Source organism: Pelophylax lessonae (assembly GCF_965119305.1).
Source record: "Pelophylax lessonae genome assembly, chromosome: 8".
Classification (NCBI taxonomy): Eukaryota; Metazoa; Chordata; class Amphibia; order Anura; family Ranidae; genus Pelophylax; species Pelophylax lessonae.
In genome coordinates, this window is record NC_138775.1 from 97032580 (window position 1) to 97050203 (window position 17624).

Consider the following 17624-nt stretch of genomic DNA (forward strand, 5'->3'; position numbering starts at 1 on the left):
ACTGTAGTCCACCTTTGCATATGGATAAACAGCACTGATATCTACCAGCACTGTTTTATGCAGATTTTAAGGTGTCATGATAGAAAGCAGTGCCATCAAAGTATACTGGCACCAATAGTTATTGACCAGCAGTGATGTCAGAATTAAAGTGTCTGGAGTGGCAATGTAGGCCCTGGAGTTTTGGGTGCAAAAGACTTGGTACATTGTTTTTCGGCACTATGATTTTTATTTTTTTTTAGGTGGCATCTGCTAGTTTTTTTGACCATGCTGTTTCTGACACATCAATAACCTCTCAGCATGGTTCCTGAGCATTTCATTATAGTGTTCACATGGCTTTGTTTACCAACAAGCCTGTGCTAAACAGTTTCATCTGTTGTGCCTCACACATGAAGAAGCACTTTGGATGCTGCAGATGTTGTGATGTTATACTGTAAGAAAAAATTATTTTAAAAATTAGAAAAAAATATAAGCTGAGTAAATTGCATTTTTGTGTCAGATTTCTGCTTATTTGTCATCTTAAAATACAAATATCTCAATAGAGCTAAATTTACTAGAGGTATAAATCATGTTAACTTTGCAAAGTGTACCCAACTTCAGGCAAAGAGAAAAAAAAACAGGATTTTTGCTTCCACATGATTGGATAAGAGAAGGCATCACGGATAACCTCATTTACTAAGCTAAGTGGAAAATTCTCTGGTAAAGTGGAAAGTCACTTTACAAAGTGAACATGATTTACTCCTTTTGTAAATAGGCCACAGTGTAGGAAATCGAATTTATGTTCTTAAAAAAAAAAAAGGCATACTGACACTGTTAAATATGGCCTTTGCATCCCGGCATGAATGGTCTCTCATCCATAAAGGGTTATGGAACAGGTTAGAATTAATAGTTGGATTAAGGGTAATTTTAAGGGCTACGCTTAGGTAAATTAGATTTTCAATTTGATAATTCATTTTCTAAGCTTCTTTCATTTATGTGAACAGAAAAGTTTGTGTGTCCAAAAATCCAGTGCCTAACTGTGCCCACAAATAACAATCCACGGAGATTTGTAGCTGTGACTGTAGTCAGAAGAAGTGAGCATTGCATGCTTAGAAGTATGTAGACAAGCTCACCAAAACTAGTGTGCACAGGGCAAGTTCATTCAAATGTAATCAGTCAATGTAAAAAAAAAAAAACTACAAAAGTTTTTGCTTCCTTAGTCTGCATTAAAATAATACATGTGGACACAGAATCTGTGCACATTATGAAGCTTACTCTCAGAATATAGTTTACTGCTAGTTAAAAAGAATGTCTGCTCTCAATACATGTGGAACAAATGAATTTGTTTGTGAGTCTATATAAATTTGTCAAACACCTAGTACATATACAGTAATGGAAATGGGCATGACTGTACACTTATGGCAAACATTTAGGCCTTATACACAAAAGAACATTTGTGAACTATCTACTTTGCTTTCCTGCAATCTGTGTACAGGAATACTGCCTGCAGCATTTAGGCCATGCTTGACACTGCAGGCCCAATCCTTTACACTGTGACCACTAGCGGGCAAAGCTGAGTAGAATGCAGTCCAGAGCTATAAAGCTCCAGCGTTCATGTGTATGAGGTCTTAGAATAGCGTAGAAGCCTTAGACATATGCCACTATGACACTGTATTAAATATCTCAAATACAAGTGCATTTTTAATGTATATCTTATCCCCAAACCCTAGTGCAAAATAAAGTGCTTATCTTAACCAACCAAACATATGGCCTCATAAATACTTTACCCTGTGGCCATTGCATATTTTGGTTCTATTTAGAGGATCAAGTCTTTGAATTCATCATGATATAGATAAATATCTTTCTTATATCAACGTAATTCCTCTCTGGATGTAATACTGGGATCAATACCTAGGATATTAACCACTATGGGCAAAAGTAATTTTCTTGCTTTTCCTTCTAGGCCTGGAATCCAAAATATGATATATGCATGAGGGATATCCCAATACGTGAAGCACTAAAACATTTGTTGACGTATATACTGTATACCTCTGCATACTACAAATGGTGGCAAATAATCCCACAACACTTTGGGATTTATTTCCAATAATTAGTTCTTTGTGATTTCCAGTAATCTAGAAATCCAAAATTATGAATGCACAGTAACAATTTTCCACTTGCTGAGACAATGATATTTTTGCCAGCATAGAATTTCATGTATACATCACTGATTACTACAAGAGAGTGAGCAAGTTTTAGAAGTAAACCTGTAAAAGGTAAACTACACCATGTATACCATATGTGCAAATGGTTTTTCATTAAGATACAAGTAAAGCTTAATAGCACAGAAGCAGATAGCACATACAGCATTGCTAATACCATTATAAATATACATATTGCAGAATGAGAATAAACTGTAAAACTCAGGACCTTGTACATTAACTGACTGAACATCATTCAAGCATCAGAACATTACAGTGTGCTGTGAGTGCAAATACATAAATCGGATTACTACGATCTGTGGTGTGAGTGCAGTTAAAATGGTTACCTTGTCATACTGTACAGGGTGTTGTGTTAATATAATCTGCTATTACAAGACGCTGTCTTACTGTAGCTAAAACACCTACCATTAAAACAAAATTTGATGCAACTGTACATTGCCATATATTATGGCACCTTTTCTGTGCAGTATCTTTCACAATTTGCATCTCTTCCCATGCAAAACATTTTTGTATATTAGTTTTATGGAGAAAGTTAATAGCTTTTCATCCGGGAGAAATTTTTGAGAAAGTCAATTGTAGCTTGTGGAGCTGGCAATAAATAATGTAAGAATCGTTACACCCTTGCTTTTACAGAAACAATGTTCTGCACTTTTATACAGGCCAGTTAAAGGGGCAACACCCATTTGCTTGCAGTTGCTTTCTAGTCTTTAAACTTCAGTTCAGTAGAGGAAAGAAGAATATGAGAAAGATACAACAGAGGGGAACGGTGCAGTTAGCATTGGCTACTGCGGTCCCGGAAAAAGCCTTCTGCCGACCGGGATTCACGGAATGTCACTGTGACAGAATTTGAGGTGATGTCAGTAACAATGATCTCGGTAGGTGTGGGTACAGCAGGAAGCCAGAGAGGTGAAGTGGCTGTCTTTGTATCATCTGAAAATAAAATAGAAGCAAGTAGTGGTAAGCAACACATAAGACTGAGAAAACACAAAAATGTACAGACTGGTCGCAAGCAAATTAGGTTATACTGAATTTCACAGTTTAAGATGCAATGATCACAGCAAGAAGTGGTTGATAACTATGAGTTAACCTGTGCCCAGAATATGCACACTGAAGTACTGACTTATTGTGAACAAATGGTAAAAGCACTAAGGGCTCCTTCTCATAAGTAATCAACCCTGTGCAGCACGAAGAAGTTATCTTTTCTATCCCAACACTGAGCTGTGTGCGGGCAGCCTACATTAGTGGATATGCATTGGCTGTACGGACTCATCTGAGCTTGACAGGTACACAGGGACAAGTGCACAGACATTGATGCAGGAGAGTCTGGGTCAGGTTCCATGTATCCACTTCTGCATACCAGTCATACTCGGCTATGCTGGGTGCCTGTGTGAATGACCCTGAAAAACTGACTGTAGACTTGAATCACCTCTATGCATTTTCCATTGAAATCAGTTTAATGAGCTTTGCAATCTACCTTGTATGTCGTTGCACATCATAACACATAGAAATGTGCATCAATGCCATTACCAAATGACATGATGCAGTGCTGTGTGTTGTGGTGTGCATTTTACTGCTTGCATTGATATGTGTTTTGATGCATTCCAAATGATTTCAATGTAAAATGAATCAACCAAAAGCACAAAGGTGTAAAACCTGGGCTTTCAGTCTTTGTTGTGATCATTGATGATCATTGAAAATGAATTTCTTCACTTTACAAGCAGCTACATGCATTCTATGCATTAAGATAAAAAGCCTTCTGTGTGCAGCAGTCTTCCCAGCACCCCAATACTTCCTTTAGCTTCATCTCTGTCCAGCGATGTCCACGAGTCCCTTGGCCGTCTGAGACTCTCCCTCCTGACTGGCTGAGACACAGCAGCGGCGCCATTGGCTCCCACAGCTTTCAAAGTCAGTTAGCCAATCAGGAGAGAGATGGGGCGGGGCCAAATGGCAGGGGGAGGGGCAAGGAGCAGCAGAAAGAGGAGGATCTGGGCTTCCTTGTGCAAAAAAAACATTTTACATGGCAGGCAAGTATAACATTTTTGTTATAAAAAAAAAAACAAAAAAAAAACAAGATTTTACAATTACTTTAAAGGATCTTTTACACAATAATTAAATGTCCACTGCCTGGGCGCAGGTGCACCTTACTGTCATAATATTCTAAGTGCAGCATCCTCCTAGTTAGGTAATTAAATTCAATTTCCTTTTTTGGGCTCCTTCTGTAATCAAGAGAGCAGGGATTGTTTGGTTTGGCCTGTTCAGGGTTTAACAGGCTGGGTGTTTGATTGTTTCCCCCTGACTCTAGAAAAAGCTTTTAGAGCTTAAGGAGGGAGAATTCAAATAATCAGCCTGAATATTGATCAGGACCTAGCCAATCCCCGGAGAGGTGCACCCAGATGGTGGCTGGGCAGCTAATAAATAGTCTGAAGCCCTGGAGGGATTGTCTTTCCCCAGGAAGGAGGGTTCCCAGCGTCATTGGAGCTGTTGCCCCTGAGGCAGCTAAAATACTGGGTGGCTATTCTGCAAGGTTTCAAGGACTACAGTACTGGAACAAAAAGTAGCCTGGATCTAACTGCAAGTTTACTTTCAAGGGATCTGGTCTGGAGAAGGATTGTCTCCCTCACTGAATGGTGTCTGGAGGAAGCTGGAAGGAGGCAGCTGTCCTGGGGACTTGTGAGTAGAGACACTAAAAGTGATCCTTGTGACTGTGTAGTGTCCTGAAGATAGCAATGGGTACCAGCAAATATACATTGGAACAAGGTACCCAGATGCCAGTGTTTTGACCCCACCTCCAACCCTCCCCCATGGTCTTCAGCTGTGAGGGAATAGATTGTTTAGTTTTGCATTTACTTTGGGAGAAGATTGTTCTCTGTTTGATAATAGTTTTTAAAGTATCCCATGCCTTAATCCCTCTTCCCTCTTTTTGTTACAAGCAACACATTTTAAAAAGACAACCCCTAGACTGTTTACTGGAGCCAGAGTGAATGGACTGTGAATGGACTGTTATTTGGGTGACTGTTGGCTTCTGTACTGCTTGGGAAAGAACCAGTTACATTCAACAGCCTTTGCAGGGGTAGTGCTACATAAAGTGTCAATACTTTCTAAGCCATGGACTCAGAAGAAGTATACAGATTAGGATTTATGACTACACTTTGACTACACTCGGACTTTCTTGATCTCCATGCTTGTTTTGGGTCAGTGTCTCTAAGTATTGAAGGTAGATGTAGCAAGGCAACTGGCATTTTCAAAAAAGATAACATCAATGACAGCTTCTTATTTCTCCCACTGAAGGTTTTCTTTAAACCAGTGCTTGGCATCTGTTGTATTTCAATGTTTTTAAATAATTTAAATTAAGCCAGCTATTCATTTTTTCACATAAAAAAGTTTTATGATTGAATATCTCACCTTTATTTTCATCTTCGTGTTTTTCTTTCTCTTGTTCATGCTTGTCTTCCTCAGTAGATTTCTCTTCTTGCCAGTCAGGGATGGTCTGCGGATCTTCCTTTTCATCTTCCTTGGCAAAGAACTCTGACCTTCGGCTTAGAGACTCGTAGGTAGACACCCGTAGAAACTTCTTACGGGACAGGCACAGAAACTTTCTCCCCTTGCGCTGTTTGCTGAGTGGGAATTGCAGTGATTTGGCTTTCTCTGGCACTGAGGATGTAGCGGCAGGTTTGGTCCCCAGCCCACTGCTGAATCTCCGAGACAGAGAAAAGCAGAGTTTTCTCTCTTTTGATTTGTGTGCACTACGCAGGTCCATACCATACAGCCTCTGTAACAAAAGATGAGAAAAACAGTTGTACTTGAATAACCTCATATCAATTCATTCTTTTTTTTGAACAATTTAATTATTTAAATAAAACTCTACTCTGGGCATGGTCAGTTTCTTCATAAATTCCTGTCCTGGAGACACCCTGTCATACCCTTATGCACAGGCTGAATAAAGGACTTGGACCTCATCCAGAAAAATGCAGAAAGATATATTAGGCAATTACCACACAGCGGTAATTACCTCTAATTGACTACATAGACAATTCAACATCATACCAGTGTATGAACTTTATTGTTTCAACCTTGTGCATTGTTTTTTTTTTTTTTTTTTTTTGCATCGCATGTATCTTTGTGGTTTTCCCCCTTACTGGGGGTTATTCTCCATTTTTGAGAAATAGAGTTTTAAATTGTTAAATAAAACTTTTTTAATTTTATTTGATGTATTTTAAGATACGGGGGAATTCATGACATTGATGAGGTCTGTAAATCCCTGGATTGTATAGTATACAATCCAAGTTTGTATAAATAGGACAGGGATAGGCAATCTATGACATGTGCGCCAGCATTGGCACATGATGTCATTTTCAGAGGAACCTGGAACATCTTTATGTGGCATTTTTTGCATATTTAGGCTGGCCCCTTGGAGGATCCTCTGGTAGGTCCCTGCTCCCTACAAATACAGTGCTGCTGCCATAGGCTTTAACTGACAGCTCACTAGGCTGTCAATTACAAAGCCTGGCCTGCCCCTCTGCACTCACAGCCCATCCACTTCAATGGCATTTTAAAAACCCACTTGGCCTCACTGGTGTTCCGGTGCCAGCCCTCCTCCCAGTACCAGCATGGGCCTCCCTGAAGCTGGCAACTTTGTTACATAAAGGAGTCCATCTACTTAGCCTTTTCCTTCTCCTAGTGGAACCGCCACCTGCAGCAAATTTATATGTAACTCCTCCCACATTTCTGCAGAAATTTAGGCTAATCTGAGGTCTGAAGGTACAGGAATTGAAGCTTATCAGAGGTCTGAAGGTGCACAACCTGGGATGATTTTAAGTCAATAAGGTGCACTATTGTTCACTGGCAGGTTGGTTCACTAAAGCTTGTAAACTGACATTTACTGTGGAGAAGGTTGTTGACCCCTGGTATAGGACTCTTGGTTTGCACGTTTTCAATAATTTTGCACCTTCCTTGTGAAGAGTTTAGGTGGACAGATAGGTATTCTTCAAAGGGGAGATTCAACACAGATCCAGTGGTGGCTATTACTCTGACAGTAGAGTAAAGTTAAGATAAAAGCTGCAAAATGGCTGTGCAAAATCTGTCAACATTAACAGGCGTTTTCTGCAAAGTTATTTAAAAATGACCTTTATTAATATTATTACTACTATTATTGTTACTAGAAACAATGTGCCCATTTGGGCATGGAAGTATTCATGAATTCATATATTCAGTATTCATGAATGTAATCTGCAGGTGAGCCTGGGAACAGCAGACACTGGCAGTAGCATGCAATATATAACATATAACAAGGTGTATATTGCAGAGCTGTGTGGAGTATAAAATGTACACTGTACAATATAAATGTTTGCAGGAAGGAAGGTAGACAGTATAGTAGGCAGCACTGCCTACAGTGATTAGTGCAAAGCATTTAATGTATAGAGCGGAGCAGTGTAAAGTACATAATTACAACACAGTGTATAAGGTTGACTGGTAGGATGCACAGTGTAAAACAGGAATATGCAAACTGTGGCCCTACAGCTGTTTCAAAACTACAAGTCCCATCATGCCTCTACCTCTGGGTGTCATGCTTGAGGCTGCCAGAGTCTTGCTATGCCTCATGGGACTTGTAGTTCTGCAACATCTGGAGGGCCACAGTTTGCATATCCCTGGTGTAAAGTATTGTGTACAGATTGGAGTGGTGTGGAGCATATAATATGTAGCTGAAAAAACTTTATTTCCTAGTCCAGTGTTCAAGTCCATTTTTGCATAGTCCCATTCCTTTATTTGTGTATCGGATAATGTTTGAAGATGTTTGGGCACCTACAGAAGACAGAGGGGTTTATTTGCTAAAATTGGAAAGTGCAAAATCTGGTGCGGCTCTGCATTGAAACCAATCAGCTTCCAGGTTTTTTTTTTTTTTGTCAAAGCTTAATTAAACAAGCTGGAGTTAGAAGCTGATTGGCTACCATACACATCTGCACCAGATTTTGCATTTGCCAGTTTTAGTAAATGAACCCCAGAGTTTCTCCAAAAAATGGAAAATCACTCATATATTTCTCAAATGAGTATCAGTGTCTTCGATTTTTAGCTGCTGCCTTTTACACCTGTGGTTTCTCCAGTGTGAGCCCCTTAAAAAAGTTCATGCAAAAAAATGGTATTCTGATAATTGTAGGTCAAATTATAGTTTTTAGTATATGAATTAAGTTTTTTAATTTGCATTTTCCTTCTCATTTACACACAAGTCAAGATATCCAGCAAAATTGACAGTGACAGGGGTTGGAGAACATAAAGGGCTGCAAAACCTTTTTTTTTTTTTTTTCAAAAAGGATTTAAATCCTATGAATAAATAATGACCATGTGACCACTAGAAGCACCTCCAAGAGGGCTGTGCTAAGCCCTGTCACTGTATTTTTTGCTGAACAGCTGGGTCTTTATATATTTGTGGAGAAAATAAAAATAAAGGCAGATGGAATAGAAATGATCATTATTATAAATGAAAGTATTTCGAAGGAATAAAAGCCAATAAAACAACCACAAGCAGGGACATACAGGGACAACCACATAGTTAAAATCCCACTACCTGATACTAAGAATTACAGAGCTCTGTTTTTAACATATCAGTTTTCTGTGGTACTAGCTTCTGCCTTTGTTTTAATGTATTTTAATATAAGTGAATTAGTCCTGCATGCATTGTTATCTATTTTTTTTAGAAAAATTGATCAAGTAATAGTTCATACCTGCAGGAGGAGGCGTTTAGGTTTTGGCCCACGTTTTCTGCAGCCAGCAGCTCTTTCTTTTTCTTCTCTAAAAAAACAAATATGAGCAAAAAACATGAAGTTATCACTTTCAGAACACTTACATGTTAAGTGCAACAAGCAAATTTACATAAGGATAGAAAAATAATTGTTTTCATTATTTTTTTTTATCAAATTAAATATTTACATTGTGCAAAGGTCAGAGACTAGCTGGTTGCTAACTTACATTTCTTTAGTGATTTAAATATACATTACCAGGTAAAAGTTAAGGAACACCCAATTTTCTCAGGGTTATTTAAATTGCATGCAATTTTGTTTTTAAATGAACTTAAGATAAAATCATGGAATCGCTTTACTAAACAAAATTGTGCCTACATTTTTGGCTGATATATCAGCGCAACACACTTGTAGAATTCTTTCACTGATCGAAATCAAATATTGTTCAGAAAGTGTTTTCAAAAAATATTGCAAAAGTTCTCACAATAGGTTTTGCACTTGTGGGCTGCTTTGCTGTCACCTTTCTATTTCATTCCAAACCAGCTTGATGGCTAGCACAATTAAGAGATTGGCTGGCTTTTCCCTACAGTATTTTGTTCTTTTTTTTTTTTTTTTTTAGGGTAGTTCTGATAGCCTACGGGGGTATGTTTTTGAATATTACCTTGCTGACAAACCTGGTTTCAGACTAAAGGGTGTTGTGTGGTACAGCAAAATGCTATTTCTTTATCGTACATCATGGGACACAGAGCCATATTCATTACCATATGGGTTAAATGCCACCTATAGGTGAATGGACCCCCCCCCCCCCCCATATAACCCCTCCTAAAAAAGGAAGTACCTCCGTTTTTTCGCAAGTGTCTTAAAGGTGATGGTCACGGCGGAGACGCTCTCCACATTTTTATGTTTTTCAAAGAAAAAGAAAGAAGATTATGCTACAAACCCCGATCAAAGATCTCTAAATCTAAGGGGATTAGCAATCAGATCCATCCAAAAAAGTCAAAGATTAAAAGCATGGTACCTGAGCCTCGGGGAAGGAGATATGAGGTTTTGCCTGTAATGTTGTCCTTTTTAGACACTGGACCCTGGGATTCGGACCCTTGGTAAAACCAAACCCCAAAGGCGCTCTGGCAGGGTGCTCTACAGGTCCAAGGGAGTGGCCCCTCAAAAACAAGGGGATCCAGTCCTTGAAGGTCGGCAAGTGACAGAAACTCACCATGATGGGTGGAGATTGAATTCTTGCTACAAGACAGAATCCTTCGGCGGGACTAGAAAGTCCACTTTAAAAATATTTGTAAACATATATATTTTTTTGCACTGTTCCCTTTGAAAATAACAGATACAGAGTGCCATGTTGGTCTCTACAAGAGACAAGGTGTATTAGCTGTGTCAAAGCACACCTTGTTTGTTTAAACATTTTTGCTCTCCGTGTGCAAAACAGTAGGTGTATCAGCTGTGGCAAAGCACACCTTGTTTTTTTAAACATATTGCTTTTACCCTGTGTTGATCACCTGAAAGGTGTATCAGCTATGACAAAGCGCAGTTTCTTTGCCTAAACTGCTCTCACCCCATGTTGTTTGGCGTGCAGATTTTTGCCTTGGCACGAAAGCACCCACGCATTCGTCTCCTGGGAAAGCTCCAGATCAGGCAGTGCTTTCAGAAGCGTGTCTGTGGTGAAGGATCATGTGCGCGCGCGTGAATATTCGCCATTTAACCACATAACGACCGCCCACCGCAGATATACTGCGGCAGGCAGCCGCTGCTGGGCAAAGTGACGTAGGGGTACGTCACTAGCTCAGTCGCCTGTAGGGGGCGAGCACGCCCCGCCGGAGGCGCGCTCCCGCCCTCGCTCATTCACAGGCATCCCTGCGCATGAGACCGGCGGCTCCGATGTCCGCCGGTCACTCGCGATCTCCCGCAGGAGAGGGAGAAAGGCAGATGGCTGATGTAAACACAACCGTCTGTCATTCTCCCTGATGTAAGTGCAGAGACTATACGATCCTGCTATGTAGGATCGTATGTCTCTGTGGTTACATCACAAGCCATGCCCCCCCACAGTTAGAATCACGCCCCTAGGGACACACTTAACCCCTTGATCACCAATAAAGTTAACCCCTTCCCTGCCATAAATCTTTCCCGTAGTTAGTAAACGCAATAACTTTTGTGCAAACCAATCAAAATACGCTTATTGGGATTTTTTTTACCAAACATATGTAGCAGAAAACAAATTGGCCTAAAATGTTAAAAAATTTTGATTTTTACATTTTTTTGAGAATTTCATATAAAAAAAATGTGAAAAATATTATTTGTTCAAAATTGTCGCTCTTTTTTTGTTTATAGCGCAAAAAATGAAAATCGCACAGGTGATCAAATACCACCAAAAGAAAGCTCTAAAAAAAGGAAAAAAAGGGCATCAATTTTGTTTGGGTACAGCGTCGCACGACCGCGCAATTGTCCGTTAAAGTCACGCAGTGCCGAATCGCAAAATAGGGCCTGGTCTTTGAGCAGCCAAATCTTCCGGGGCTTAAGTGGTTAAGCACAAGCGTATGCATGGAGCCAGGAGGGGCGTGTCATGATGCATTGGCGTGCACGTGGGTGCGGGGTCCTTGGTTTGTAAAGTCAAACATACCTGCAGATCCTCTAAAAAGAAGATCTCTCTTTCTGGCTCTGGACCATTTAAGGTCCCAAAGAGTGATTACAGAGGTTGCGGAGGACGAAAGATTTAGGGGTTTTTACTCAAACCTTTTTGTAGTCCCCAAGTCAAATGGAGACGTGAGACCTATTCTGGATCTCAAAGCTCTGAACCAGTTTCTAAACATTCATACTTTCCAAATGGAGTCAATTCACTCAGTCATTGCCGGCCTGCAGGGGGAGGAATTTCTAGCATCCATAGACATCAAGGATGCATACCTTCACGTGCCTATTTTTCAGGCCCATCAAAGGTTTTTAAGCTTTGCAGTAGAATACCATCATTTTCAGTTTGTGGCTCTGCCCTTTAGGTTGGCCATGGCTCCAAGAGTGTTCACAAAAATCCTAGCTCCAGTATTGGCTGTTCTAAGGTCTCAAGGAATATCAGTGATAGGATATCTAGACGATATATTACTTATAGATAGATCGGCTTTGGCTCTAAGCTGGAATGTGTTCTGGTCAATTCAGTTCTTAGAATGTCTGGGTTGGATTCTGAACTTGGCAAAGTCAACATTTTAGCCGGTCCAGCGTCTGGAATATCTGGGTTTCCTTGTGAACACAAGACTGGCAAAGATATTCTTGCCATCAAGAAAGATCACAGACCTGAAGGATCTGGTTCAATCCATAAGAAGAAGAAATCATCCTTTTGTACGTCCTTGCATGAGGTTTATTAGGGAAGATGGTGTCCTCATTCGAAACAGTTCCCTATGCACAATTCCATGCCAGACCTTTACAGAACAACATTCTGTCATAATGGACTAGAATGGTCCAGTCCCTAGACTGGTGCATGTCTCTGGTACCAAGAGTATGTCAGAGTCTAAGTTGGTGGTTGATAACCAGAAATTTGGAAAAAGGGAAATCCTTTCTTCCAGTAGTCTGGAAAGTAGTGACTACAGATGCCAGTCTCTCCAGCTGGGGAGCAGTTCTGGAGGAAGCCACTGTCCAGGGAAAGTGGTCTTGGGTAAAAAAGAGTCTTCCCATCAATGTCTTGAAAATCCGAGCAGTTTGTCAGGCTTTAAAGTACTGGACGCCTAGACTTCGGGGTTATCCTGTCAGGGTACAATCTGACAATGTCACAGCTGTGGCTTATATAAACCATCAGGGTGGCACCAAAAGTCAGTCAGCCCAGAAGGAAGTGGATATCATCCTATCCTGGGCTGAAAAATGTTGTCCCATGCCTATCAGCAGTTTTCAATGCAGGAATAGAAAACTGGCATGCAGACTTTCTGAGTCGTCAACAGATATTTCTGGGGGAATGGTCCCTACACCCTGAGATCTTTGCATTGATTTGCCAACGCTGGGGGGTCCCAGATGTAGATCTATTGGCATCCAGGTTCAACAACAAGTTGAAGAGATTTGTGTTCAGGACCGGGGATCCATTCGCAGTCGGAGTAGGTGCCTTTGTGACTCCTTGGGAGGAGTTTTTCTTGATCTATGCCTTTCCTCCAGTTCATCTGCTGCCACATCTGCTACACAGAATCCAGGTAGAGGGGAAACCAGTAATCCTGGTAGCCCCAGCATGGCCAATGAGGTTTTGATATGCACAAATTCAAAAATTGGCAGTGACAAGGCCTTGGGTTCTTCCACTACGTCCAGACCTGCTCTCTCAAGGTCCGATATTCCACCCATTCTCTAAATTTGACAGCTTGGCTATTGAAGCCTTGATTTTGAAAGAGCGGGGTATATCTGGCCCTGCAGTTTCTACCCTGATAAATGCTAGAAAACCAGTCTCTAGAGGCATTTGTTACAGAGTCTGGAATTCCTACATTACCTGCTGTGAGGCCAGGAAATGGCATCTCTGCAAATATATCATCAGGAGAATTCTAGCCTTCTTGCAAGTAGGGGTAGATATGAAATGAGCCTGATGCATTATTAGGGTCAAATTTTAGCCTTGTCAGTTTTCTTTCCAGAGACTGATCGCTTCACATTCCTTGGTTCAAACCTTCGTTCAAGGGGTGCTACGTATGCTTCCACCACTGATGTCACCATTTGTGCTGCCAGAAGGGCCCAGGAAAGGGCAGGCAGCTTCTAAGTCTACAATTTCTCAATAGATTTACCGGGTTATTATTCAGGTGTATGGTCTAAAAGGGAAGGTTCCACCTTTTACTGTAAAGGCACACTCTACAAGAAGAGTAGGTGCCTCTTGGACAGTTCGCCATCAAGCTTCTATGGCTCAGATTTGCAAGGCCGTGACTTGGTCATCGGTGCATATGTTCACTAGATTCTATCAAGTGGATGTTAGTCTGCATTTGGCCGCAGTGTTCTGCAGGCAGCTATGTAGATCTTTTGCGGTCTGATGGTGGTATTTTATGGTGTCCCCCTCCCTTCAAGGGCATTCCTTTGAGTCGTTCCATATGTTAATAAATATGGCTATGTCCCGTAATGTACGATAAAGAGATATGGATTTTTATTGCTTGTTACAAAACTGAGGTACTTCCTGTGTAGGAGGGGTTATATGGAGGGAATTCCTGTCTCATTGGTTGCCAATGTTTATTCTCCCTTATAGGTGGCGTATAACCCATATGGTAATGAACATGGCTCTGTGTCCCGTGATGTACTCCAAGAAATGGATTTTACAGGTAAGCTGTAGGAAAAATCCAAATATTATACCATGATTCAAGGTGCCAGTGACTCAGGGATCCAGACCAATACGCATCTTTCTCCTTTTTTGTCAATTAGTGTCACAAGCTACAGAATTATACTTTATACAAAACATTAGCTAGACGAAATTTTCATGGAAGATGAAAATGATCAGAGATCAGAATAAACACCATACTAGATAGCCTTAAGACCCTTCATAATCGCATATTTAAAACGGATGGTGTTAAGAATGGTCTTCATACACTGTTATTGCATAACAGTACTGTATAACTGTATTAGGGTTGCCAGCTCTCCGGTATTTACCCAGACAGTCCAGGTTTTCAATCATGTGTATGGAGTTTCAGTGCACCTGAAACCCAGACACATTATTCAGACTGGACGGGGGGACGGGGGGACGGGGGGACGGGGGGGGGGGGGTTCTTATGATCCCTGGTCCCATCGTCGGCAGCATAAAAGGGCAAGTGATGCTGGAGCCTGTGGAGCAGCCCTGGGTTTTCATTGACTCTCGCTGGGGATCCAATGAGCACTTCTCATTGCTCCTGGTAGCTGTATGCACTGAAGAAAGAGGAAAACTGCCTCCTCAGTCTCGGCTTAGCCACGCCCCCCCCACCCCCACCATGTGTAGCAGAGAATGCCAAGAGTCTGCACTTAAGATCAGGAGGTCTGTTTCTATGTGTTCTAATGCAGATGCCTAATGTAAAGGGGGGGGGGGGGGGGGAGTGGCTGCATAAAAATGGCTGGGGGTCTGTAGTGCTGAGATATCTGCATGGGGTAGAGCTTTGTGGCATTGTTGCAATGATAAAGTTCCACCTTCTGCATGCAGTCACTATAGTGCTACAGCCTCTTAGCCCCCATCAATGTAGTCAGCTCAGGAATAGAATTCTGACTGACGTACCTTCTAGGAAGGGAGAGGAGGGGAACGGACACCAACAATGGGGTTTACTTTAGTGATAGCAGTGATGTTTTTTTTTAGTTGCTGATGACAAAGGTAGGACATATTTTACTGCAGAGTTGCATGGCAAGTCGCACTTCATGATTTCCTATCTCTTTATGGGGAGATCTGGGGTCAATAAGACCTCAGATCTCTCCTACAGGCTAGAAAGCCTTAAATTTAAAAAAAAAAATGATCTCAGCTGAATGCCGAGATCAGTGCAGTATTGAAAACTGTCAGGCCAGGCGTGACGTCATTACGTCGCACCCGGGACTCCAAGACTCATAGAGACTGCCAGGGACCATCTGGTCTTCGCAGTCTCTAGGGTATACTCTCCTGGTGGCCAATTCCTTCTCCGGCTCGACCTCCACTGTAACTCTAAACAGGTAACCTGTAAAAATGTTTAAAGCGTCGCCTATAGAGATTTTTAAGTACCGAACTTTAGCGTCATTCCACGAGTGTGCACAATTTTAAAGCGTGACATGTTAGGTATCTATTTACTCGGCGTAACATCATCTTTCACATTATACAAAAAAAATTGGGCTAACTTTAGTGTTTTATTTTAATTCAGAAAAGTTTTTTTTTTTTTTTAAAAACGCGTTTGAAAAATTTCTGCACAAATACCGTGTGACATAAAAAGTTGCAATGACAGCCATTTTATTCCCTAGGGTCTCTGCTAAAAAAAAAAAAAAATGTAATGTTTGGGGGTTCCGAGTAATTTTCTAGCAAAAAAAATATGATTTTACATGTAGGAACAGAGTGCCAGAAATTGCCCAGTATGGGAGTGGTTAACCTAAAAGTCGCACGATTTTGCTATAATTTTTTGCCGCAATTTTGACTGGACTTGAAGCAATGCCTATGTCTTTCAAAAGGCATCAAGGTCGGACCAAAGTAGTGCAGGGACTACTTTGAAGTCGTTGCAACCTGAAGTCGCACAGATATGAACGATACTCATTGGAGCTTACTAGAGGCCCAGGCTTTGCCCATCACAGTAGACATACCCCAAAGGGGTCTTCAGAGTCTGAGAACCATAGAAATGGACCATGGCTCTGTAGCTGTAAAGCACACTGCAGCTAACTACACTGTGCCAAGGTGCAAAATTCAGTGCGCAAACCACATACATTATATTACCAAAAGTATAGGGACGTCTGCCTTTACACGCACATGAACTTTAATGCCCTCCCAGTCTTAGTCCATAGAGTTTAATATTAAGTTTGCCCACCCTTTGCAGCTAGAACAGCTTTAACTCCTCTGGGAAGGCTGTCCACAAGGTTTAGGAGTGTGTCTATGGGAATGTTTGACCATTCTCCCAGAAGCGCATTTGTGGGGTCAGGCACTGATGTTGGAGAGAAGGCCTGGCTCACAGACTCTGCTCTAATTCATCCATAGGTCCATCACCTAAGCACACTAGCAAACAACTGCAGCCTCAGGTAGTGGGCAGGGGTATATGAGTGCATAATAGGGGTGACCCTAGCAAGTTTTCAGTGTCCAGTCACATGAAGGTAGTCTGCATGCAATTAATGGTCCTTGAATACAGGTCATGTGTCCTGCACTGTAACAATTTGTTAATGCTACTAGAGACATGAGACATAGAAACTCTATACTAAAGTGTGAGGAACTTCTTACTTTTCTTCATAAGCCAGTACAAGTCGTGGATCCAAGATATGTTCTTCTGGTTCCCAAGTACTGTATCTAGAATACAAATATACATAATTAATCCTCTGTATTTTTAGAGCAGACCTTTCTTTAAAATCATACATTTATCTTGTTCCTGCAGTAATACAATGCAAACAATTATGTTCTATGTAGAGAACTACTCAATTTGGTGAGAGAAAGCCCTTGTTTATGTATAAACAGTAGTGACATAGCATGTGTTGCTAGCACCCGGGGGCCATCTTCAACTGCACTGAGTGGCTCACTTCCACACACTTAGAGGCAGCATGCTTCTTGTTCTCCTCAATTTTGCCGACCTGACCTAGAACCACTCAGCTGGACCTTCCCACACAGTGAGAAAGGTGAGAGACAGTGGAGAGAGAGAGAAGGAGAGGAGACATAATGGAGAGAGAGAAGGGAGCATGCACCGACCAATCTCCTGCCTCTTCTCACCACAAATTCTCACTCATTTTGTGTTCCTAAGAATTTTACAACCAGGGAAACTGCCCCTGTAGCCCCACTTACGCTATGCCTGGGGTTGATAAACCCCAGGCATCAGGTCGCATTGGTGACTAGAATTAGCAGAAGAAATCCAAAATTTGAGACCGCACTCAAGGTATATGATGAAATCAAAAAGGTTTCTTTATTCCTCATGTATAAAGTAGACAGACAGTGTGCAAACAGACGTGCCTGGTTGACGGTGGTTATGAGTAAGCGACCTTTAGCGTTGTGAAACGCGTCAACCAGGCACATCTATTTGCACACTGTCTGTCTACTTTATACATGAGGAATAAAGAAACCTTTTTGATTTCATCATATACCTTG

The 17624-nt window shown here is 41.2% G+C and overlaps 1 protein-coding gene across 1 annotated transcript in view; it reads right to left on the reverse strand.

The window, feature by feature from the left end:
• Positions 1-2653: 2653 nt before the first annotated feature.
• CBX7 (chromobox 7) overlaps positions 2654-17624 on the reverse strand; it is a 45591-nt gene continuing 30620 nt past the window's right edge. The window contains exons 3-6 of the mRNA XM_082266180.1: positions 16773-16838; positions 8915-8981; positions 5601-5967; positions 2654-3128 (exon numbers count right to left, since the gene is read on the reverse strand). Coding sequence (XP_082122306.1) covers positions 2971-3128; positions 5601-5967; positions 8915-8981; positions 16773-16838 — 658 coding nt within the window. The 3' untranslated portion in view covers positions 2654-2970. The remainder of the gene's footprint in view (positions 3129-5600; positions 5968-8914; positions 8982-16772; positions 16839-17624) is intronic.